The 27,438-nt window shown below is 35.5% G+C and overlaps 1 protein-coding gene across 1 annotated transcript in view; it reads right to left on the reverse strand.

The window, feature by feature from the left end:
* Positions 1 to 2,936, reverse strand: part of tnmd (tenomodulin) — a 43,783-nt gene extending 40,847 nt beyond the window's left edge. Inside the window, exon 1 of the mRNA XM_073820689.1 lies at positions 2,808 to 2,936. Coding sequence (XP_073676790.1) covers positions 2,808 to 2,855 — 48 coding nt within the window. The 5' untranslated portion in view covers positions 2,856 to 2,936. The remainder of the gene's footprint in view (positions 1 to 2,807) is intronic.
* Between the last annotated feature and the right edge of the window lie 24,502 nt (positions 2,937 to 27,438).

Here is a 27,438-nt window from a genome sequence, read left to right on the forward strand (position 1 = left end):
TTGTAACTCCTGTGTGTTTTTTAAACACATAAACTTGTGTATTTGACAGTTTAAGTGCAATAAGACATGAAAAAGAACTTAGTTTAGTACTCACATGCCGTGTGACAGCCGCTTTCTGTGCACATGCTTCGAATGTTTGCACTCAGAAAAGAAGTTTAAACTAATATGTGACCCTGGACCACAAAACCAGTCTTAAGTCGCTGGGGTATATTTGTAGCAATAGCCAAAAATACATTGCATGGGTCAAAATGATTGATTTTTCTTTTATGCCAAAAATCATTAGGAAATTAAGTAAAGATCATGTTCCATGATGATTTTTTGTAAAATTCCTACTGTAAATATATCAAAATGTAATTTTTGATTTGTAAAATGCATTGTTAAGAACCTAATTTGGACAACTTTAAAGGTGATTTTCTCAGTATTTTGATTTTTTTGCACCCTCAGATTCCTGATTTTCAAATAGATGTATCTCGGTCAAATATTGTTCTATCCTAACAAACCATGCATCAATAGAAAGCTTATTTATTGAGCTTTCATATGATGTATAAATCTCAGTTTTGTAAAATTTTACCTTCTGACTGGTTTTGTGGTCCATGGTCACATATGGTTTAAAATGCATGATTTCAGTGCAATAGAAATGATAATCAAAACCAAGATGTTTTTTTTTAGAAGAGTATCCGAGATACAAGCTATAAAGGCACAGCTCTTTTCTGAAAAGGAGGTGGCAAGCAGTAGCTCATTTGCATTTAAAGAGCCATGCGCAAAAACAGCATGTTTTTGCTTTCACTCAAAATACGTATTTTTAAAATTGATATAATAAGTGATCTGTGGAGTATTTCTTCACAGACACATTCTGTGGACACCTGAGACTTGTACTTCATATTGTAAAAGGGGCATAATGGGTGTCTCAAAATGTGAGTTAAAAAAGTTTTCGTCCTTTAGGCTTTTTATAGTTCGAAGCACATTAGCATTTTTGAGTCTGCAAGTTAGCAGGCTATAATTATTAGCACTTCTGAAATGAAAAATAGTTTGTGTGTATTATTAGTATTATGTTTTAATAAAATTGGCTAGACTTTTGTAGTTTTGAGTAAAATCAAATTTGCCAAAATATCCTTAAGCACTGTATGTTCAGCTCTGTTTTCAAAGTTATGTCTCTGAGATATTTTCTACTTTGCCAAGATATTTGGCTGGACCAAAGTCAACACAGTTTTTTTCTGATTATTTTGGTGCGGTCTGTAGAATGGAAATCAGCGCCATCATTTCTTTCACTTTGTGACAGAATAAATAACAAAATGCGACTTTATGCAAAATAGTCAAAATGCGGCTTGCGAGACTATATCTGATTTATAGAGCAGCCTGCAGCTCTGAATAATTTTGTGACAAAAATTGTGACAAGGTGATAAAAAACATTCAGTCCCAAAAGCCCACCCCTAATACCGCCCTTGGTGGTGACTCCTGCGATTGTACTTTATCTCACACTTTAAGACACAGGAATCAGATCATGTCATTGAGGATATATATTTACATAGATAGATATTCTTGAAAAGTATGCACAGATATAAATGCACTGAATAAGACAGTTTGTCATGAGCGCCCTGTTAAAAACATCAAGGCATAAACCCTCTCGCTACGCCTGACTGGAAACAGGAGGACAAACAATTAGAGAAGCCTGAAATTCCTCTAAAGAAGAATTTCCCTTTGCATAAAGCAAAAATGCGAATAGAGATGGAGCTGAAATCCAGAGGTTGCATAAGCAGTGGAAACTTGACTGGAGGACAACGTTCCATCTGCTCGGAATACAAATGGCTCTGAAAATATAGCGACGGCTGCCAGCAAAACAGTATTAAACCGGTTTAAGGTTAAGAATCAGCGAGGCAATTCTGCTGTAGCGGGATTGAGTCTGAGTCTACAGTGATGAAGGGAGCCGAGGGCCCCCTGCTGATGAGAGAGAGTGACGAAGGGCGAAGAGGAGAAAGAGAGAGAGCTGGAGGGAGGGTGCGAGGAAGGAGAGATGAGAGAGAAAGGGAAAAAAGTTGAAAGAAAGGTGGAGGGAGAGAGAGAATAAGAGAAAAGGAAGAAAAACTGATGCTGTAGACAGTCGTCCTAAGACAATTTTCATCTGAACGGATAAAACGGGAAGAATCCCCCTGTAATGTCTGTTATTTCATATCATTGATGGCCATGGAGATCTTTCTTCTTAAAAGAAATTGCACACTGTTGTACAATTGCTCAAATCTATATTTATCATCACCGGCTCTATGCTAGACTGAAAGGGTATACTAATAATTCTCTGTTGTTACATTATTTTTGAAAAGAATTCCACCCACTTGATTTTCAGTGGAGCAGACACATGATTGTGTATACAATGCTGAGAAAATGATCTTGATTACTTAATTGTAAATCATGTGGAATAATTTGCACAGTAGTAAACGTCTAGCCATACAGCCGTGCAGCACGACGCTCAGCTGGAGAAAAGGCACCGAGTGCAAGAAAACTAAACACTCAAAAAGCCTTGCAGTCAGAAATAATTAACATTTTACCCCACCTGACATTCACATATCACAACCTTTGAAAAGAGCAATTTAACACAAATTAAAAAATCAATCTGAGATCTTCCACTTATCAAATCCTCTTTACCGAAAAAAAAGAAAATATAATTGAGTAATTTTATATTTATACATTGCATTGAGAATCATCCTTCCATCTAAATACTGATTTTCTTATGAAGCATTTCCTATTTAGATTTTGAAACTTTCCCCCCCGCTTCCTTCTAATTTTGTATCACATAAAAAGCTAGAATTACTCACATCTTTGCAAAGCACTTGTTGACTGTTGAAATGAGGGTTACTCTCCATAGCTGCAGCTGGAGCAAAGATAATCTTCTCTGGAAACCTTCTTCCAACCAGAAGTCCCTCTCACTGGGAACTTTCTTTCCACTGGTATTTTGGGAACCTGATCAAGGGGGTGGGTTCCTCCTTCAGATGGGATGGAATAACTTTAACTACTGTGGTTCTTTTTCGTACACGAAGCAGATGTCCTGACATTCATCTGTGAATGGAGGTTATAGATGCTCAGATTATTTCAATATTTCTTATTTCATGGTGCCCCAACATTCAATCATTTACAGCAGGAGTTCTCAACTCTGGCCCTCGAGGTCCATTTTCCTGCAGAGTTTAGCTCCAACCCTAATCAAACACACCTGAACAAGCTAATCAAGCGCTTCATCATTACAAGAAAGTTACAGGCAGGTGAGTTTGATCAAGGTTAGAGGTAAACTCTGCAGGAAAGTGGACCTCGAGGGCCAGAGTTGAGAACCTCTGATTTACAGCCTAACATTACTGTATACATACAGTTTGGGCAAAAGTTTACATACACTTTGCAGAATCTGCAAAATGTTAATTATTTTACCAAAATAAGAGGGATCATACAAAATGCAGGTTATTTTCACATAAAATACATTTACACATAGTCCACAAAAGAAAATAATAGTTGAATTCATAAAAAAAAATTACCTTGTTCAAAAGTTTACATACATTTGATTCTTAATACTGTGTTCTTATGAATGATCCACGGCTGTTTTTTGTTTAGTGATAGTTGTTCATGAGTCCCTTGTTTGTTTGAACAGTTAAACTGCCCGCTGTTCTTTAGAAAAATCCTTTAGATCCCACAAATTATTATTATTATTATTATTATTTTTTTTTTTTAGCATTTTTGTATATTTTAACCCTTTCCACAAGGTAAATTCACTTATTTTGTCTTCTGGAAAACATGTAAGTATCTTCTGTAGCTTCTGAAGGGTTGCACTAAATATGAAAAAAATATGATATTTAGGCAAAATAAGAAAAACATTTATATCTTCATCAGGCAGTTTAACTGTTCAGGACAAACAAGGGACTCGTGAACAACTATCACTAAACAAAACAAAACAGCTGTGAATCAATCAGGTAACAACACAGTATTTAGAATCAAGTGTATGTAAACTTTTGAACAGGGTCATTTTTATAAATTCAACTATTATTTTGTCTTGTGGACTATATGTAAACATCTTTTATGTTAAAATATCTTATTCAGGTCAGGACTAAATAGAAAAATAACATGCCTTCTATATAATCTCTCTTATTTTGGTAAAATAATTAACATTTTGAAGATTCTGGAAGGATTATGTAAACTTTTGACTTCAACTGTACTTGGCAATTATTAGTACGAAAACCAATCCCATCTGGAAATGTCTATGAGGGTTTCAGGTTTACAAAAACAACACTCGGCTGCTTTTCTTTGCTTCATAGCAAGCAACTTTGGACTTTGCAAGCCCACATTTTGATTTTGAAACCGTATTTAATAATTAATTCTACAAGAGTGTGCTCATCAAATGCAAGCACAAGTATCAAAAGCATTAAGTTTCTCACAATATGAGTGTTGACTAACAAAATCAGTGTGAAATATGTTTTGTCTCTGAGGTCTGCACTCTGGATAATGGATAAAAGCTGTGATATTTATAACCTATAGCTTCTGTTGTAACACTTCTCTTACAGCAAAGGCAGCTGATCTCAAGATGTGAGCTGAGATTTGAGGCGCTCTCATACCTTATATTATTTCAAGTTTGACCCAAGTAGTTTGGAGAAATTTGACCCTGACTTGAAAAATCAGACGTGATGAGTACTTAATATTTCTTTTACTTGAATATTTTACAAGGCCATCTCACAAAGATGAATGCGAAAGCTCACGTGGTCCATGACTCTGTATGGTGCTCAATCAATGAAATGATAAGAAACTAGTGTTTCAGGCTAATATTTGGTAGCCAGGTTTTTGCAACCAGCTTAACTAAATCTTTACATTCGCACTGGCATTTTCATTTCACTCAACTCATCTGTAAATCTGTTTCAACAGACGACTTGGGCTTCCATTGAGAGCCATTCCAACCCAGCAGCATTTCAAAACAGCAGAGGAAGGCTTTCTGAGCCATAAAAATAAAACATAAACAACACTTCGGAGAACTGGAATGACATTGGAAGGCCAAAGAAAACAATGTGAAACACACAGCCAGTAGAAAAGATGAAATCAAGGATGGGTGACGTACCAATTATTTCTGCCTATACAAAGAAAAAGTGTGATTAACTTATATTTCTCAATTCCAATCAGACAAATAAGGCATAACTGTGAACTTAACACTTTCTTTTCACCAAGGTTTTCACCTTGATGCACATTAATGATATTTTTCAGATTTATCAACCTTTTCATCACTATTTCCACTGTTGTTATGTGAACCGCAAGCTTGTGTTGTTAATTAATGGGAACACAGACCACGCTGTTTCTGAGAAATCATTAGTGACTTGCCATCTGCAAATGCATGTTTGTCGATGCCAGAGATTATTATGCTTCTCACGAAAGTAGCAGAGAATGCTAACTTAAGTTCCTCTGTTAATTTCATGAAAAAAGCAAAACTGTTAATTGTTAACACCATTTTCCATGTCTGATTGTAAAGGGAGCTTCATTTGCTCATGATGAAGCTTTGCTCTCCTACTCAACTCCATGTAGCACAAGAGCCTCCTCTTCTCATCTTCTTTTTTCTATTGCCAAGGCTGCTTCTGTCAAAGATTCACAAAAGACACCCACACACGCTGCCAATGGAGACCACTACGAGAGCCTGCTGTTTCTAAAGGACTTGGCTGGAGTCACCTGGTCGTGTGATGAAGGGCAAGGAAAGGGGGATGAGAAGCTCATCTCTGGCCAACAAAAGTGAACCTATTAACCGCAGAATACATTTCGCTACTGTATGCAGGAGAGGAAAATAAGCATGAATCTTATGAGCAGTGATAGAAAATGATAAACGTTCTTTTCGGTTGGCCATTTTAGCACACACAAGGTTGAATATTACAATTTTACTTCGGATAAAAGAAACGACAAAGCAAGATTAACAAGCATCTTTCACTAACCCAATAAATAAAGGCAGTCAGATGGAGACAGGGTCTTTTTTAATTGAAATAATTGCCATTAAAGTCTAATTGGCATTAAAGCACAATGATGTTATTAAGAGAGCTCTATGAATCATATCTGTCCATTATATTTCTTGAGAAGAAACGTAAGTCTAGGAGACGAGTACAGGTACAGTCTGGCCCCAAGGTCTGCTAATTGTATTAGATTTCTTAGAGCAAGCAAAGTGAGTCAATAAATATTTGAGGGATAACACTGATTCGGTCTCAGCGGAGAACCTTTGAACCGGCATGCTGGAAAACGAATAAATAGAGTCAAGGATTACAGTGTTGCAAATCTTGAAGTTAGCGCAATCGTCTCCCGCTCTTTACCTTGAGGGAAGAAAGCTGTGCGCTGTGGGATTTTTGCAATTTCTTGCATGGTGGGACAGGTGTATTTACTTTGGTAATTGTATTCCTTTTCCCAATTCATAATGTGATTAAATATTAATGCCATTCAGAGCAGCAGAAAAAGCAGATCTCAGAAATTATCTAGGCAGCCATAATGCAAAATGGTTTTCTCTTGCTTCCCAAGTCTTTGCTATTGTATGAAAGTGGATTGCAGCAATCTGGATGGCAACTCTTTTTCACCATCATGTAGCTTTGAAAAGGTGGTCTGTCACATGTAATGGAAAGAAAATAACAGCCTTGACATTTTATCTCAGAGGGCCCTCAGAGTGCAATCACAAACTATTTTACTTTAAATGTTTTACTAAATCCAATTGACATGTTTTCCCTAGCCGTGCTTTAATAAAAAGCAGATGCCATTGCAAATCAATAGAAGTGTTAATTGTATTTGTACAAACAGAAAATACAGTATAGAGGCTATGGGTCAATTGTAATGCATTCTCATAGCTAGATCAGCCCAGAAACTGAATTATTCATTAAATCATTTTAATGCAGGCATTAGAGCATTAAAATCTCTTTTTTAAGAAGAGTATTAACTTTTACTGCAATACACCCTTAATTTAATGTCACCTGAGAATGAGTAGAAGGGTAATTTGGTCGTTTTAATTAGGGATGTAGTTCAAAATAGAATAATGACTTTATTGAGTTTTATCTCACCTGCCTCTTGACTTACTACTTTATGCCCTGAAAACTTCACACTAGCTAACTATTAGGACAGCTTCTGCACCTTCATTTTAAGATTAGTAAGGTGGTTTGGACATAACACTAAAGAATTAAACATTATTTTATATCTGTAATTATTCTACATAGACATTTAAACTCAAATAGACAAAATTCAAATATAATCAGACTTCTAAGGCAAAAGTAATGAAATAGTTTTAAATGTTAGAAAAATTTTAGATGTTAGAATACTGTATATTGACATTTTGCGTATGATTTGACATATTTAACCTAAATGTGACCCTGGACCACAAAACCAGCCTTAGATAGCACAGGTTTATTTGTAGCAATAGCCCAAAAACACTGTATGGGTCAAAATGATTGATTTTTTTTTTGTGCCAAAAATGATTAGGATATTAGGTAAAGATCATGTTTCATGAAGATATTTTGTAAATTTCCTACCACAATATATATCAAAACGTAATTTTGGATTAGTAATATGCATGGCTAAGAACTTCATTACGACAACTTTAAAGGCGATTTTCTCAATATTTAAATATTTTTTGCACCCTCAGATTCCAGATTTTTAAAATAGTATCTCAGCCAAATATCGTCCTATCCTACACTGTAAAAAAAAAAAAAAAAAAAAAAAAAAAAAAATTGTTGAGCAAACAAAATAATTTGATACCCTGGTGCCTTAAAGTTTTAAGTAGACTTAATTCAAATATCTAAGTTGTCACTTAGCACAACTTAACATTTTAAGTTGGCTAACCTATTTTGAATTGACTGAACTTAAAATGATAAGGCAGCCAGGTAACAAATTATTTTAAGTTGATTCAACAAATTTTTTTTTTTTTTTTTTACAGTGTAACAAACCATACATTAATGGAAAGCTTATTTATTTAGCTTTCAGATGATGTATAAAACTTTCAACGTATTTTCTTGAAATACATTTTGTCATTTGAAGGTGTACACTACCGTTCAAAAGTTTGGGATCAGTAAGATTTTTATAAAGTTTTTAAAGAAGCCTTTTCTGCTCACCAAGGCTGCATTTATTTGATTAAAAATACAGAAAAAAAATAATATTGTGAAATATTATATTATTTAAAATAGTGGTTTTCTATTTTAATATACTTTAAAATAGAATTTATTCCTGTGATGTAAAGCTGAATTTTTAGCATCATTACTCCAGTCTTCATGGTCACGCAATACTTCAGAAATCATTCTAATATGCTGATTTATTATCAATGTTAAAAACCATTGTACTGCTTAATTTCTTTTTTTTTTTTGGAAACTGATACTTTTTTTTAGGATTCTTTGATGAATAAATTGTTAATAAGAACAGAACTTATTTAAAATAGAAATCTTTTGTAACAATATACGCTACCGTTCAAAGTTTGTGGTCAGTATTTTTTTTTTATTTCTTTCTTTGAAAGAAATTAATACTTTTATTCAGCAAGGATGTGTTAAACTAATAAAAAGTGATAGTGACAAGTGAAAAGTAAAACCTTATATTGTTAGAAACGATTTCTATTTTGAATAAAGGCTGTTCTTTTTAACTTTTTATTCATCCAAGAATCCTGAAAAAAGTATCACAAATTCCAGAAAAAATATTGAGCAGCACATCTGTTTTCAACATTGTTAATAATTCAGCATATTAGAATGATTTCTGAAGGATCGTGTGACACTGAAGACTGGAGTAATGGCTGATGAAAATTCAGCTTTGCATCACAGAAATGAATTCTATTTTAAAGTATATTAAAATAGAAAACTGTGATTTTAAATTGAAAAAATATTTCTAATTATTACAGTTTTTTCTGTATTTTTGATCAAATAAATGGAACTCTGATGAGCATGTTTTAAACAACTTTAAAAAACCTTACTGATTCCAAATTTCTGAATGGCAGTGTACATTAAATAAAAAATATAAACTTATAGTATTTTTCATGGGCATCAAACAATTTGTTTTCATAACTGATAATCACGGCATTCATTTTTATGCTAATGTAAGGACTTCTTTGAAGTCTTTGAATTAGCAATCATACTCTGCATGCTGTACCACGCTGATGAGAGTCTAAATATTAAATATGTCTTTTCTACATGACCAGTGTCCAGAGGTCACAGCGAATGTCCAAGCCCTTGTAGTTATGGCTCCTCATGCAGAGCGCTGCGGGATCCAGGAAGAAATCCAAACTCTCCCTGCCTTCACTATCAACACCCCACCCTGCCCTTAGGCCAGGCACCAGATTTTTCATGTCAGCTGGCACACACCTTCGTCTCATAAGTAGGTGTTTGACTTTCACAAGTCTCTCTCTCTATCCTGGCAAATGGACTCTTTGCCAAGGTTGCCATATCCTTGGGCTGTGTGGATGTCAGTTAAACATGCAGATTTCTCCTGCTTCACATGGTAGGAATTCCCATTGGGCTTCTATGAATGCTGCTGAATGTCTAATACAAGTTTTAACTTTTTTAGAGCAGATAATATCCTCCTAATTACTTCAATTTACATAATTACTCCTCTAGTTAAGACTCATATTAGAATCAATGTGAAAAAGCAATTTCACATGTAAATGTATCTTAAACGGTAAGAAATGCTATTGATAGTTTTGCACTGATGACGAATGAACATTTGGAGTTAACAAAACTACTGCAACACCTTCAGAGCAATAAAAGCTGTTAATATGTTTTCCTCATATAGTAATTTTTGAATATTAGCATGGCTCTTTAATTAACTGCATGATGTGTTAAATATATACCTTCTTAGGCTGCACTTAACAGTCTTAAATGGCTTAACTCTAGCTTCAGGCTTTACTTATTTGTAAGTGCGAAACGACACAACTGTTAAGGAAAGAGATTTCCTAAAGCATTCAAGTTGTATTTTGATATCCAAGAACTGCAAGGCATTATTATTAGCGTGACTAAAAATGCTGTTCACTAGGTTAAGAAAGTAAATATGAAACTGGAAAAGAGGAGCTTCTTCTGTGTCATTTTTTGAAACATGAAATAGTTCTGAGAAAAACATCTGAGGACAAGTTTTTTCTAAAATATAAAAAACTACATATTCTGATATATCTAAATGTTTATGTAAATCTGATCATACAGTTATAAATGTATATTTTTTGGCTAAATATGCAGAAATTGTTATCACAACTATATAGATGTTGTTTTATTAAGTATTTTTTATGTATAGTTCTTTTTGCTGACATTAATGGCACAGAATTACACACTTTACAGATATATCTGATTAAGCGCATGGAAATCATCAACTTATTAACTAATGATGAGTTTATTGAAACATGTAACAGGTAGAATACACTACCAGTCAAAAGTTTTTGAACAGTACGATTTTTAATGTTGTTTTAAAGAAGTCTCTTCTGCTCGCCAAGCCTGCATTTATTTGATCCAAAATACAGCAAAAACAGTACAATTTTGAAATATTTTTACTATTTAAAATAACTGCTTGAATATATTTTAAAATGTAATTTATTCCTGTGATCAAAGCTAAATTTTCAGCATCGTTACTCCAGTCTTCAGTGCTACATGATCCTTCAGAAATCATTCGAATATGATTTGCTGTTAAAGAAACATTTATGCTTATTATTAGCAATATTTAAGACACTTTGATGAATAGAAAGATCCAAAGATAATCAATTTTCTGAAATAAAAAGCTTTTGTAACATTATACACTATACCATTCAAAGGATTAGAGTCAGTATATACAGTTAAGCCGAAATTATTCATACCCCTGGTAAATTCTGACTTAAAGTTACTTTTATTCAACCAGCAAGGTTTTTTTTGACCGGAAATGACACAGGCTTCTCCCAAAAGATAATAAGACGATGTACAAGAGGCATCATTGTGGAAAAAAATATTTCTCAGCTTTTATTTACATTTGAACAAAAAGTGGCATGTCCAAAATTATTTATACCCTTTGCAAACTGTCACAGTCTATGGGAAAATCCAAAGTTCTATACCTTTCCAAATAGTCCAAGTTCTAAAGCATCCTAATTACCCTGAATCATTGGGAACAGCTGTTTCAACTCAACAGGTGAAAAACAGAAGCTCTCTGCTGTTGGTTTGTGGACAGTCATGGCTAAGACGAAGGAGCTCACTGAGGACCTGCGGCTGCGCATTGTGGCTGCTCACAAGTCAGGAAAAGGCTATAAGACCATATCTAAATGTTTTGAAGTTCCAGTGCCTACAGTGCAAAGTATTATTAAAAAATACAAGACGTTCCACACTGTGAAAAATCTCAGAAGGACGTGGTCAGAAGCCAAAAGTGACACCTGTGCTGGCCAGGAGGATAGTGAGAGAGGTAAAAAAGAATCCAAGGATCACCACCAAGGCCATCCTGATGAATCTGGGCTCTGCTGGTGGCAACATCTCAAGGCAGACAGTCAAACAGACACTGTACACCGCTGGGTTTCATGGACGCAGACCAAGGAGGACACCACTTCTCCAGATAAGGCACACAAAAGCCTGCTTGGCCTTTGCAAATGCTCATCTGGACAAAGAAGAAAACTTCCGGTCTTCTGTTTTATGGTCAGATGAAACAAAAATTTAATTGTTTGGCCACAATGATGTAGCCTTCATTTGGCGTAAAAAAGGAGAAGCCTTCAACCCTAAGAACACAATCCCCACTGTCAAACAATTGGTGGTGGGAACCTAATGTTTTGGGGGTGTTTTTTCAGCCGGTGGACCAGGGAACCTAATCACAGTAAACGGCACCATGAAAAAGGAGCAATACATCAAAATTCTCAACAACAACATCAGGCAGTCTGCAGAGAAACTTGGCCTTGGGCACCAGTGGACATTTCAGCACGACAACGACCCAAAACACACAGCAAAAGTGGTGAAGAAATGGTTAGCAGACAAAACATTAACATTTTGCAGTGGCCCAGCCAGAGTCCTGACTTAAATCCAATTGAAAATCTGTGGAGGGAGCTAAAGATCAGGGTGATGGCAAGGAGACCCTCTAACCTGAAAGAGTTGGAGCTCATCGCTAAAGATGAATGGGCAAAAATACCAGTGGAGACATGCAAAAAGCTGGTCAGCAATTATAGGAAGCGCTTGATTGCTGTAATAGCAAAAAAAAAGGCTTTTCTATTGATTATTGAAAAGGGTATGAATAATTTTGGACATGCCACTTTTTTCGAATGTAAATAAAAGATGAGTAATATTTTTTCCCACATTGATGCCTCTTGTACATCATCTTATTATCTTTTTGGAGAAGCCTTGTGTCATTTTCGGTCAAAAAACACTTGCTGGTTGAATAAAAGTAACTTTAAGTCAGAATTTACCAGGGGTATGAATAATTTCGGGCTTGACTGTACATATTCTGGGGAGAAAAGTAAGTTTTTACTAAGCATGGATGCTACAAATTGATCAAAAGTGATGATAAAGACAGTTTCAGATAACTATTTCAGATAAATGCTGTTCTTCTGAACTTTCTATTCATCAGTGAAACCTGAAAAAATTCTACTTAGCTGTTTTCAGCATAATAAAAATAATAATTAATGTTTTTTGAGCAGCAAATCAGAATATTAGAATGATTTCTGAAGTAACTGGAGTAGCGATGCTAAAAATTCAACTTTGAAATCACATTTGAAAATACTTTCAATAGTAAAATTATTTAAGTTTTACTGTTTTTACTGTACTTTGAATCAAAAAATGCAGGCTTGGTGAGCAGAAGAGACTTCTTTAAAAAACATTAAAAATCTTTGTTCAAAAACGTTTGACTAGTAGTGTATGAGGACTGATGAATTATATTATATATCATAATGTAACTTTGTTCCTTATGATTTCAAACTCTTTGTTCTGGATTTCATTTCATTTTCATATTTTCATGTTTCTACAACTTAACATTGAGAAAATAACATCATATCAACACCTTTTAAAACACAAATGGAGCCTACAAGAAACTTACTTCAAGGAAACACTTCTTTTATCAGGTTAGCTAGATTTTCAGTGGTGTATTCAAGAACATCTGTGGTGTAAATCACAGCGTGGTTGGCATCCTATCTTACTTGCGTTGTATTACAGAAGTCACAAATACACTACAGGGGGCTGAAGAATTAACACCTGCATGAAAAAACAAACATGACACAGAATCAGTTATTCACCTAACATACCAAAAGAAAATATACTCTTTTTAAAACAGAATTGTTTTGTCTCTCACAAAAGTTATGTCTTTGCATTTAGCAAACATTCATGCACCAATAGATTGCGCAGTGGTATTTATGTTTGAATACAGTTTACAACATTCCCATCATTTCCTGTTCTTTCTCTGTCTTTCTGCAGCATTGTGAATGAAAATGGAAAAGGCCATTTTTAAATAAATAGAAAAGTATTTGATGCAGACGCACAAAGCATAATAATCACAATGGGGTAATGAAAGAAAACCAAATACTATGAGTTTTCCTAAGCTATGTGTGCTCATGTGCATTTCTACTGGGGAACAAAGTAATCTGCAGTCTTTTAAATAAAACATTCCTCAGACCCGTGTAAAGAGGGCATCTTCTTTTGAAATATCAGTAAATGTCTCCAAATAACAACAGACACAAAGACTTGTGATGGAATTTCAAATTCAAATATTTTTACTTTCGACTTCAACCTGAGATCAACCCATTTTAACAGCATTTCCCTGAATTTTAACCTGTTCTTCAGTGAACAAATGGTTTGAATAATTCAATCACATGTGTACACAAAAGATAGCTGAAGTCCCTGCCCTTGATCTCAAGTCATCATCTCCATCGTTCCGAAAGCAATCACGACCTCAACATGAATGAAGGCTGCTGTTTACAGTATGAAGCTATTGAAATCTGAAGCTGTGAGCTGGGAATAAGACTGCCAGGGATATAAAGATTAAAAGCTATTAAGTATTTGCATGTGAACGTTAAAATATAAGAACAGATGTTTTAGAAGCACTTGAATATAAAGTCACGAAAAAAGAAAAGTAGAAGAATTTAGTACTGGATTTAAAACCAGGCTGAACTGCGACAAAATGCCTCAAGGTTTATGAAATTGTATAACACCAAATATGCTGTATCTATTAGCTGGTTTTGAACTTTGAAGTAGTAAACGACACTGGCATTGTATGTCAGATGGCAGATAAAGCACTATTGAGAACCATTTCGTTTCACATTTTTGCACTAAAAGACAAACAGGTTTACATTATCTTATTGCAAAAGAGGTTTGAGAGGACATTGGATGCAAAATTCACTTTTACATGGTGTTTGCATATAAATGTGTCTTAGCAATGTGAGCACAACCACCCTACAATGATAAAAATCCATTCACGCCCTTTTTTTAATCCCCAGAAAACCTAAACAGTCTCAATTATCAAGCCATTTTGATTTTCTGAGCAATATGACATCATACTGCTCAGGCTCCGCCCACGGCCTCTGATGGACTGCCTCCTATTAGCATATTTCTTACCGCAGCCAGCTGTATGTTGTTCGCCATTTTTTCCGCGTTTGAGCAGCTGTACAATGTCTCGTAAGCAATGCAGGTGTTTTGTAGATGGATGTAAACAAGAACATAAGAGTCTTTTTCTCCCAACATCAGAGACACTGAGGATGAAGTGGATTAGTTTTGTTTTTACACAAAAAACAGAAGAGGGGCGGGGTGAGCAGTAGCTCATTAGCATTTAAAGAGCAATGCACCGAAACGTGTCGCTGTGAACAGAGCTTTTTTTAAGGTAAAAAGGGTGTTTTACACTTCTATTGAGGAATTTTAACCAAAGAATGTTATATTTCATTAAGACTCTAAATCAGGGGTCTTCAACTAAAACGGCTCGAGGTCCGGTAATGAACCCTGTGCACCAGCCGAGGTCCGGACAATTATATATAAAAAACTATATGTTTTTTTTGCGAGACCATGGTATCTGCAGCATATTTTATCTTAAATTATAGACATTTAAATACTTTTTTTAAAGATCTGAACAAAATTAAATTAATAAATAAATAAATTATTAAAATGACTGTAAAAAGCATGATTTACAATTGAGATGTAGATTTGACAAAACAAAAAAGATTTCTTAAATTATAAAATTCACATTCCAGCCTTCAAGAGTCAAAAGTATCAATTCTTATATTAATTTAAACAATTATTGTCAATCAAGTATTATATTAATTAACATATATTTTATTGCCTTAATTGTTTAAATTTGTATAACACATGATCTTGTCGATCCATCCGTTAACATTTACAACTCTACGTGTTTGGTGCTTAAAACCATGGACTGATTTGTTTACATTGGTCTTTTTGACAACAGCAGACGTAAGAGCTGATTAAAAATGTCAGATCATTCTCTTCCAGCAGGAGGCGCTATCAGAATGATACACAAAATAGCGCCGCAGCTGACTTTGAAATGCGCAGCGCTCATATTTATTCAATGGATAACCTTATTAAGTTTCATCGCAATTCTTGCCTTTCAGTCCCCACATTTTAGACCACCTGAAATCATAATTAAGACTTTCTTAACCCCTAATAACACTAGTCATCAATAAAAATGAAGAGCTTTATTTCAAAAACAACCCTTAGCCTACACAAAATACGTTTCTTTTTATTTTGCACAAGAGAAATATTAGGGAAGTAAATTAATATCAGCATATGAAGTATATTCGTCTATCATTGTCTCTTAGAGAATGTGCACATCAGATGCTGAAAGCGCTGTTTTTACTTTCACTTTAACATATGCAGTTTTCACGTTGCTTGTGTGATATCCATTGGCTCACCGTCGTGGTTTAAAATATAAATATGTCTAAAAATACAGTATAAAAAGATATATTTACAATATTTTGCGACGTAACGCCAATATAATGCATTTTCCATCAACGTTTTTCACTCACTGAAAGCTACATCTGTCTGCCGATCTCTGCTCTCCTCACTGCACGGAAGATTGCACCCAAACGCTGACCCTAGTGTGCTTGATATAAATGTATTTATTAGAAATAGCGTTTGCCATTTTTTTTTTTTTTTTATTATGTCAAAAGCTTTCACGGTCCGCATGGACACATCTTGCAGTCCGGATCCGGACAGCGGTCCGCCAGTTGACGACCCCGGCTCTAAATCATACTAACCCGTGGAAAATAGTCATTTGTTGTCTCTTTTGTTAAAGGGGTCATCGGATGCCCATTTTCCACAAGTTGATATGATTCTTTAGGGTCTTAATGAGAAGTCTATAACATACTTTGGTTAAAATTTCTCAATGGTAGTGTATAAAGCACTCTTTTTACCTTGTCAAAACCAGCCCTTTTTAGAGCGAGCTATTCTGTTGCATGTTTCTTTAAATGCTAATGAGCTCAGCTCGCCCCGCCCCTCTCTGCCGTGGGATGACAAGCTGTCAAAAGATGTTTACTTTAGCCGGGTTTAGCTGTGAAACTTGCTAACTAGCACATTATTAAGAAAGGCCATTTGCAAAGATGCATAAAAAACCCTTTTATTCACTTGTGCTGTGGGTAAAGCTGCATCAGAAATGATTTGCATGAACATAGAAGCATATGTAGATTGGGATCAGCGTTTTCCTTTCAAAAATGAAAGTAACGTTAATCCTCTGTGTCTTCAATGACTACTATGTTCATTATTACATCCAACAACAGAACACCTCAATCGCTTAATCAGAGACATTCTTCTCCTGAACCTGAGTCGACACAATGGCGATCGGACTATCAGACTATTTCACCTCGGTGAGGGCGGGTCTAAGGTAAGGCGCTCCTGTCAATCAACTATCATGGGAGTGGCCGACACACTGACAAGAAGCTGAGAATGACCTGATTTTAAAAAGGGGATATTACTTTTAAAGATTAAAAAAATACCACTGGGTGGATTTTTATCATTGTAGGGTGGTTGTGTACACAAGCTGCCAACACACATTAATGTTCAAACAACATGTAAAAGTTAGTTTTGCATCTGATGACCCCTTTAATCGCACAAACAAAAATTACTTCCTTTGAGACGCTGTATAATTCTGTGTACTGATATCACAAAAATTTCGGTTGATGTTTTATTTCTAAAATATTCTGCATCATAAGGGTAACTGGCCGATCATTAAACCACAACTTTTGCCTAGCCATTTGCAATAAATTATCTTAGGTGAGATTGCGATGCTAAGATCTTCATTTTCATTTTGCTGACTGCAGCGGGTTTAGTAATTGACTCTTTTAAAGTGAGTTATCCAGAGGGCTGTACTTTGCCATTTGAGACACTCCTGACAGGACTATTGGTTAAATTAAATATTCTTATTTTCCTCAGTCATTTCTGTGCATGCAGAAATCACAAACTGTAAGTAACTGCATCAAATTCTGATATTTTCTGTCACAAACAAAACAGATCTCCTCACCATTCAATGAAAAGATGCACCAATCAACTTTGTACCTGTGCAAACAGATAAAATGAAACACAGCAGGAATAGAAAACAAATCATGTATAACAAACATAATTTGCATTGCACTGGGTGTATAATACTCTTCAAAAAGCAATATAATATATTCACCTGCACTGCATCCAACCGAATAGCTTTTGTAATAGCAAGCCTAATAATTCTTCTCTGTCTTGGCAGTAACACCAGGTTTGAGTGCATGCTCTGATTCATCATCCTTCGTCTATATAATAAATGATGGACACATTTTATAGCACTGACTTATTTACATTTATTATGTGGACGTCAGTCAGTGTGAAGTGAGAAAAGAGTGGACGTCAATTTGCCTGAATAAAATTCAATTTGTTTTCTTGTTGTTAATGCAACCAGAATAGCTTGCAAGGACATAGAACTGTTTTTTGTTTGGAAGAGTGAAGTTTAATTGACAAAGGTTACCAGCCATATTGAGGTATGGGGTCATTCTGCTTGACAGCCGCTTTGCGAATCACTGACAAAGAGTATGAGCATGTTTGGAATATTCTGGATAAATTTTACATTTTCTTTTATGATTTCTCATACCGCTTCGATAAACATAATGCGATAAGATTCCAGTTACAAGCCATTTGTTTGTCCAAGTTGAACGTGCAACTGCTGTGTGACCTGATGCAATCATAGGCAAGCAGACGGTATTTGTTGTGAAATGGCAATTTTTTACCAATGAGATTTCTTAGTGGGCATGGCTATAGTGCGATGCCGCAGAAATGTCTGCAGTTGGCTGCTAGTCATATGTACTGTAATGTCTGTAAAAAAAATTGCAAGTGATTCTATTTTGAAAAGGAATGTTTTCATGCAGGAAAAACTTTTGTATATAAACTGGAGAAACGCATAATCATGAACAAGGTGAACAATTATCATCGCATGACTGAAACTCACCCAGGATGCTGACAGTTTCCCACACGGTTTTCCATGCACCATTATCTCTCTGCATGTGGGAAGACAGATCATACAGAATAGTGAAATGAACTTCTCCTCTGTCTTGCACTCGACTGCAGCATCTTGTAGGAGATGGATCATGTGAGATCCACTGTCTGTCATTTTCAATGGTAGTCGCCACATCGCATAAACTTCTGGATACTATGAGTCGATGCTGTTCATGTCAGAAATCATGTCCTCTATTGAAAATGAATGATTTTGGTTGTTGCACAGCTGTGGAATCAGATTTGTGCTATTAAAGGAGAAGTTCACTTTAAAAATGAAAACATTCCAGGATTTTTAGGAAAACATTCCAGGATTTTTCTCCATATAGTGGACTATAATGGTGGCCAACAGGTTGAAGGTCCAAATTGCAGTTTCAATGCAGTTTCAAAGGGCTCTACACGATCCCAGTCGAGAAATAAGGGTCTTACCTAGCAAAATAATTAATCCTTTTCTAAGAAAAATACAAAAGTATATACTTTTTAACCACAAATGCTCATCTCGCACTAGTTTGACCTCACAAATTACACAATCACGCACACGTAATGTAGGTGGAAGTACCGACCCAGTGTTTACCAAGTGAACGTGCAAAGAAAGTTAAACGCCATTTACAACAATGTAAAACAACAATGATTTTAAAGTTGGAAGAAGAAAATGAGATGGAGTTTTTTGTTCAACCCTACCTTTTTGAACCAAAGTACACAGACAAAGAACTAACTACACGTGACTTTTCCAACTTGATTACCCCATGTGTGAAGATGCACATGTGTATTCTGTGGTTAAAAAGTATATTAATTTTTTTTTTTTTTTATATAAAAATCGTTTTGCTAGATAAGTCCTTATTCCTCGACTGGGATCATGTAGAGCCCTTTGAAGCTGCATTGAAACTGCAATTTGGACCTTCAACCCATTGATCCCTATTGAAGTCCACTATATGGAGAAAAAACCTTGAATGTTTTCCTCAATAAACTTAATTTCTGGGGGTGGCATGGGGGTGAGTGAATTATCAGGAAATCTTCATTTTGGAAGTGAACTTATATTTTAATATTGAACCTAACTTAAGAAATAATGAAAATCAAAAACGGAAATTAATAAAATACTTTTGAAAAAAAAAATTGCATTACTCTAGCCAACTTTGATTACCTGGTTGGAATAGGAATTTTATGGCCTGTGACATACAGTATGACATTGTAGTCTTTCATTTGTAACATCACAATCTAATCACAGCCTACAATGCAGAAAAATTGCATTTTTGTCCTCATTTAGCATTATTATAAACAAACAAATATTCTCAGAAAGCACTGAACATCATACATTATATTTAGTATTATGTACTATAATTTACTACAATAAAACCTCCCTAGACTTTCATTTTCTCTCGCATTTGATCTCCAACGCAGACAAATTCTTCTTCTAAAAGCTTTTGTAGTAGTATAAGATACATAAAGACAAAATTAAAAAAACAAAATGTCTTTATATCACTAACATGAAACAGGAAGCACTTACAAATTCTCTGTAAACAACACAACACTGACATCTTCAATTTCAGCTCAATAAGCTGTAAATCATCAACTAACCAACCAATGAAAACACACAGCTGCAAGCCCCACCCCCATGAGAGATTTGTGCCAAAATGGTCAACAAAAACTCAGGGAGCGTAACGTAAAACTGCAGAAGCGTAAAAGAAAACTAGATTAGATTAGATTTTCAGGAGTTACGTTCAATATTAATGACACAAATATCATTCCATACACATCTGTATGAACTAACTCAGATTAACATGTAAAAGATAACTTTTATTGCTTGTCACATCACAACTGGTTAGGACACGGAGAATGTAACAGCTCTGTACTAATAAAAGAATTAAACAAGACTGTATTAATAAAAGAATTGAGAAAATACATGAGATACAGTCTTGCAAATGGAAAGACTGTGCTGTTCCACACAGTCCCAAGTTATGATTTGTCATATTTTATTCCAATTCATCAAGTAGGGTAGACAATACTGGGCTGAGGTGCTGCCAAGTCCTTGAGAACTAATTTATTTGATGGCTTTGCTATTTGATTGCCCTTATGTAACTTCCTAACCTAATTTACATAACACACTACATTAGTCTTGGACACAGGCACCCTGAGTAGGTGCATAATTAGCCTTGTATCAGTCCATTCTGAGTTCTATTTCAGCTAATCACTCTCCGTATTTCATGAGAGAGGGAAAGCCATTATGTTTACATGCTTTAATAGACCACCATGGTGGTCGCTCTTGATTTGAGAAGATATCTAAAACATATGGACAAATTACTGCAGACAGTTAACGCAGATAAACACCTTTCCTTCAACATAATGGAACTACTGTACTCTATAATTGCAACATAATGAGACAAATCTACAAACTGGCAAATATAGGCCCCTTTTTCTCTCCTATATAATTATTTGCCTATTGAAAAAAATACAATAAGGTACAGTATCTATATATATGGGAATATCTACATTTGTTATTATGTCAAATTATTGTAAAAAGATCGTTTTGAAAGAACTGCATTGTGTTCTAGTAGTTAATTAAATCATTTCACTAAATCATTTTGAAAATAATAATAATAAAAAAACTGTAAATTAAAAACTCAAAGGTTATTTCAAGTAAACTTTTAGGTCAACTTGGATTCTTCTTGCAAAACAGTTTGTGAATCCCTGCCTTACAATGTTAACAAATTGAACCTCACTGTAAAGTGTTATGAATATTTAATATTCACATATTAATATTTAATGACTATTTCAAAATCGGACACATTAAGATTTGCTTTTCCAGCTTAACATGCAAGGTTATGTTTTGAACAACTGACACGCTCCTAAATGAACAGAGTAATGAGTAAATTAGTTTACAAAAGTGAAGAACTAAATAGATGACACCAGCATAGCTTGAGGATGAAAGCCTATGATGTTGTGCCTATTCAACAGTGAATATAAGCAACAGATGCCAATGGTCAGGAGAGAAGATGATTTACCCTCTCTGGCCTTAAAGTGAAGTAGAAACAGATGGAAGACTCCCTGACTCTCCATGGGCACCAAACACATTAAAACACCTCTAAGCCGCAGATGCTTTAACACTACCTGTGGCGCTGAGCTAAATGCCTCTCGTTTGAGCACTTTCTCCTTGAGTTCATTCCCCCAGTTTCCATTTCCTCCCTGGTTTGTCTCATCTAAAATTATGCACGGTTTTTGTTCTAGGATTTGCTTATGATTGTTTGAATTTTCCATTATGTCCAGGTGATGGCAATGTTTCAACTGGCTGTGACCAGTGTGTGCAACTGAACTGCTTAAGGCATTGTAAATATGAAGTCTGTTCCAAAACTGATAAAGCCAGTCCACAGCTTCTGTTTACACCAGGCTTAAGCACTGACATATGTTTTGGAAATGAACATCTGCTGAAGCAAGTGTTAATCCTATAGACAGCCTATTTGACACCCAGGAATCTCTGATATGAAGCATGTTCCCAAATTTACCCTGTGATCTGGGAAACTGGTTTTCAATAATATGCTGAACTTCTAAGCTCCGCCACGCTAAATCTATTTATCTGGTCTAAAACGTTAAGCAAGGCTTTTTAGGGGCCGTATCTTACAGATGACAAGAGGTAAATCTTTAATCATTGCACTTAGTGTCAGCAGATGCATCCCTACTTATCTATCAAATCCTGTAGATTTGGGTGCCTCAACACTGATGTAACACTCTGCCCTGATGAAAGGACCTCAAGATAACGGTATTTACATGAATGGCAGAGGAGAAGGACGGCGGCTGTGGTGCCACCATGTGGTGCATTGGTTGTCTGAAGCAGTCTTCAATGGAAGAGCTTATTGAAAACCATGTGTTCTGGCCCACTTGGGATGGCTGTCACAATTATTTAGCTCAGAACAAATTGGCTGAAGCATGCAAAATAACTGTTTTTTACTCACCCATGCTTTACAGTGAATGGGTGCCATCAGAATGGGAGTCTGGTGATAAAAATATCCACAAGTTATCTACACAACATTTTTAACTTCAAACCATTGCTTCCAGCTAAACTATCCTTTATAGTCCTTTATTCATAATACTGCTTTCTTCAGTGAAAAAAAATACTGCATTATCTGAGTCAATAGAGAAATATGTGGGATCCAGTCAAAAAACTATTACACACACTCGAGTCTCTAGCGACCCTATACACTTTTTACAAAAAATAATCAGAAAACAGATATTCTTTTATATTTTGTTATTTTTTTCTTGTTATATTGTGTATAATGAATAGATTGAAGAATACTAAGAAAGTTTATGTCAAACTTAAAAAAATGAAGGAGGGAAAGGGTAGTAAAGGACGTCCCGGGTCGCTAAAGACCCGAGGTATGCATTTAAGGGTTAAATATGAAACCTGCACATTCTACGAACAGAATTTGGGAATAAAACTAATTTCATAGGGCCCCATTTATTTCATTTGTGTCTTTGTTTTATTGTATTTGTCCTTTAGTTTTTTACTCGCATCTATGTTCTTATTATTAACAAAGATAAAATAACAAAAATGGACTATATCATAACTATAACGTCCATTGGGATCATAAATTATTCATTTAATTTAACCGTTCTATGTTTTACTATCGGTTCAGTAGTAGTATCGAGATATGTTAGTCAGGTATCGTATCAGAGTCAAAATTTTGGTATTGTGACAACACTAGTACCTATGAATCATACTTTGTGTAAAAAAGAATAAAAGTCAAGAGTTTTACTGCCTTTAGTGTTCATTTCAACTGGAAACTGCAGTGATTTGTACTATAGGTACGTTTTGCAGAAATACAGTGCCTTGCAAAATTATTCATACCCCTTCATTTTTTCACATTTTGTTATGTTGCTGCCTTATGTTAAACTACAATAAATTACTTTTTTCCCACATCAATCTACACTTCCTACTCTATAATGGCAAAGCAAAAAATAGGGTTTTAACATTTCTGCAAATTTATTAAAAATAAAAAACTGAAAAGATCCCGTTGCATAAGTATCCATACCCTTTTCTGGGACACTCGAAATTTAGCTCAGGAGCATTCATATTGCTTCTAGGTGTTACTACACTTCGAGTGGAGTTAAACTGTGGCAAATTCATTTGAATGAGTATGATTTAGAAAGGCACACACCTCTCACAAAAGGTCTAACAGCTGAAAATGCATATCAGAGCAAAAACCAAGTCCTGAGGTCAAGATAACTGCCTGTAGAGCTCAGTGACAGACTTGCGTTAAGGCAATGATCTAGAGAAGAGTTCAGAAAAAAATCTGCTGCATTGAAAGTTCACAGAAGCATGTAGCCTCCATTATCCATAATGGCAGCGATTGGAACAACTAGGACTCTAGAAAATGTCTGCCAGCCCCCATCCAAGCGGACAGAGCTTGAGAGGTGAAAAGGTGAGCCAAAGAATGGCAGATAATTGCCAAATGCAGATGTGCAAAGCTTGTCACATCATACCCAAAAGACTTGAGGCTGTAAAGGTGCTTCAACTATGTACTGAGTTAAGGGTATGAATACTTATGCAATGTACTTATTTCAGTGTTTTATTTTTAATAAATTTGTAAAATTTGCAAATCTGGTTTATGCTTTGTCATATTGATGTGGGGAAAAACTAATTTAAAGCAGTTTAACATAATGCTGCAACAAAACGTGAAAAAAATGAAGGGGTATGAATACTTTTGCAAGGCACTGTACATATATAGGCACGTGTTTCCAATGAGACTATGTGAATTCTGGCCCATGTGGGATGGTTGTCACAATTATTTGCTCAAAACAAAATGTCAGAAACATGCAAAATAACTGATTTTCACTCACCCATGATCTGCAGTGAATGGGTTCTTCACAACTCCAGTCCATCAATTAATAATAATAAAAAATCTTCAAAAGATTTTTAACTTCAAACCATTGCTTCCAGCTAAACTATGACTCGTATGAATCCATAATATTGCTTTCTTCAGTGAAACAAAATTGCCATTGTCTGAATCAATAGATAAATATGCACATATCAAGCACTGTTTACAAGCAAAAACAGTCCAACAGTTCAAATAACGCTATCAGGGGCGTGTTTACGTTGGGGGGGCCCTAAGCAAACCTCCTGGAGGCTTCACAAGACGTTAATTCATGGTCTGGAGTGCATTTGATGTTTTTATCAGCGGTTTGAACTCTCATTCTGACGGCACCCATTCACTGCAAAGCGTCCATTTGTGAGCAAATGAAGTGATGCTAAATTTCTCTAAATCTGTTTTGCTGCCTGAAATTAGCACCTTTGTTTTGCTTACAACAAAGGGACTGTATTGTAAATTTGAAACTCGAATAATTAAGGTCACGGTAAACTCACAGAATTATATAACTATTTCCTGTCAAAGCATTTCCCTAAACAACTACATGGCTAAACAATGCTCTTGGTCAACATGCAACAATGGAGAGTTATTAATGAGATTGTTGCTATGGCCACAAAATGCTTTAAATAGTTTAGAAAAGGTTTTTATGAAGAATATTTTGTGGAGTAAAAGTAAAAGAACCACAGTGTACTATGTCAACTGACCCGTAATTACCCAAGTTAATTTGGCCCTTTTATGGGGCTGTCACTGATTAATTGTGCAAAGGCTTTTTTTTTTTTTTTTAGTTCAATGGCACAGAAGTTGTCTCCGACAAGTGATTTATAAAGACACACTGGAACACCAACAGCTCTAATAACACAAGGTTTTGAGTTTAAAGGTTGTTCATCCTTTGTTCACAGTAACATTTCAGTATTTTTTGGAAACAGATCACTTTCTCTAGCAGGTGTGTGAAAATAGCTTTTTTTAAAGCTTTAAAAATATATGTTTGACTCTGGTTGAACATAATTCACAGAAAGAAATGACTCACCGGTCACTATAAGGAGAATTTCATTGAAAAATACAGGCTGTGATGTACAAAATATGCATTATGCTTATAGTCTGCAGGGTTCTGAATAAAAGTAAACATGAGAGTGGCTAATTTTATCATTATTTAAGGTAACTGCAGTGCATATAATGAAAAATAATTTCTCCCAAACTCTTTTACAGCATGCACAATTATTGTGGAGAGCTGATCGGCAGTTCTATTACTCAGTAAGACTCTTCATCAAATTATCATCACTTCAGGGCTAGGTTGAATACCACATCCTGTGCTCTCATTTTCCTCTTTGCGTTTTATCCATTAATTGTAATAAAGCATACAATAACATACATTACCCACCAACCTATTCCTGTGCTCATCAGCTATAGACTGCAGGCTAATAAAAAGCTTCTGATTTCAAACAGAGGTTAAATGGTCTTTTAGAATGTTAAAAAAGAAGCGCAGCCAACGCTTTATTAGGAAATTGCAATATTATCACTTTAAAGATATGCTGAGGCGCTTGCGTGCACCTTGCCAAGATTTAAATGCACCTTATGCTATTCAATATGTCTGGAATGAGCTTGTAGATCCGTATTTTAACCGCGGGTATGCTTGAAAATTGCATATTATCAGATATAATCCCAGAAAATAAAAAGGGATCACATCGAAAAAGCTTATTCCATTCAAGCCAAGGATCTAAAGACCATTATCTGAAGTTCATCAACTCCATTCTCGCAGGCCTACTCTGGTATTAAAAATAAATCAATACGCTCACTGAGAATCTGTGAATTTTCAGCCCAAGCGCTGAAGTAGCAATCAGAGAAATAATGATGAAGAAGTCGGTGGAAATATTGTAGTCCCTGTCTGCTGTCTAGCACTTCCTATTGATTTGGATCCCCACAAACCAGGATGGGCGAATGTGTGAACGTCGCACAATGGAATCCATCTGTAAGCGTTACAAAAGACAAATGGAAATTGCCGTACTGTATTCTCGACGCTAGTTCCCTTATTATTATCCTGTGTAATTCATTCAACAGGATTAGCCTGACCGCATTCATTTTCAAGGCTTTCTGCTGAGGCACAAGCATATACATTCACAGTCATCTTTTTTTGTGATTAATTTCTAATAGATTTTTATTCTTTTTGAGTTTCGCATCTTTGGCATGAAAAATAATGTCAAATATAGATTGAACTCATCCTAGTCTGCAGTCCTCCAAGAGCCATTTTAATCATGTTCTTGACAGTCGGAGTAAATTGGATGAGCTGAAGGCTTGGAGATGATACACACAACTGTGAAGGTCACAGGCAAAAAGCATGTTAGCACTGAGCTTTGATGTCCTCTAAATTTGAGTGAAATTGACAATGTTTTCATATTCAGATGAACGGACCTTGTCAGTGCATACACATCTATTACCTTCATAAAACATCAACTAAATTCAGTGCTGCTGCTGCTCGCAATGAAATAACACTTTCAAATAAAGTTTAAAGTGTGAACCACTACCTATATTCTTTGTTTTCACACTACGTCTGACTCACTTTCTGAGGGCAAATACAAAAGCCGACACATCTTCACAACAGTATTCCAGGAAAAAAAAAAATGGATAAAACACTGTGTGCCTGCAGCTACAGAAAAATTAAATAAACACTATATATATATACCGAAATGAAACAAGGTGCATCCAGCAGCTGTTACCGCCACCTTCAATCTCAGGAGAAGATGACCATCTGAGTGGTCAAAGGCACTTTCTCAGCTTCCAAGCGATCCGCGGAACTATTTAATCATGTCTGGCTTCACCGTGACAAATTGGCACGCAGTGATTGGTTTGGGTTTGACTACTTTAACCATATGGTGGATGGTGATATACGTGGCGGTTATCATGCTCTGACTGATGCCTCCAGTAGAGATGATTGCTTCATTTAGACAGGCTTTATTGTTGGGGGTAGAAAGGGTGGGTGCTTGGATTGTGCGGAAAGGTAACGGTTTATGGAGGCTCTGCGTGTGGCAGTGCACCTGTGGCTTCAGACAGTCATGAAATCCTGGCTGTATGACATGGACATTTTTTCTGGCTTTACTTACTTAAAGAAAATGTTATACCCCTCTAATTTAGTCACACCAAAGACAATTATTCTAATTACAAAGACAACCTAAGGTATAATGCATACAGCTACTATATCCACAATAGACGCTTTA

This window comes from Garra rufa, chromosome 16, assembly GCF_049309525.1.
Source record: "Garra rufa chromosome 16, GarRuf1.0, whole genome shotgun sequence".
NCBI classification, from domain to species: Eukaryota; Metazoa; Chordata; class Actinopteri; order Cypriniformes; family Cyprinidae; genus Garra; species Garra rufa.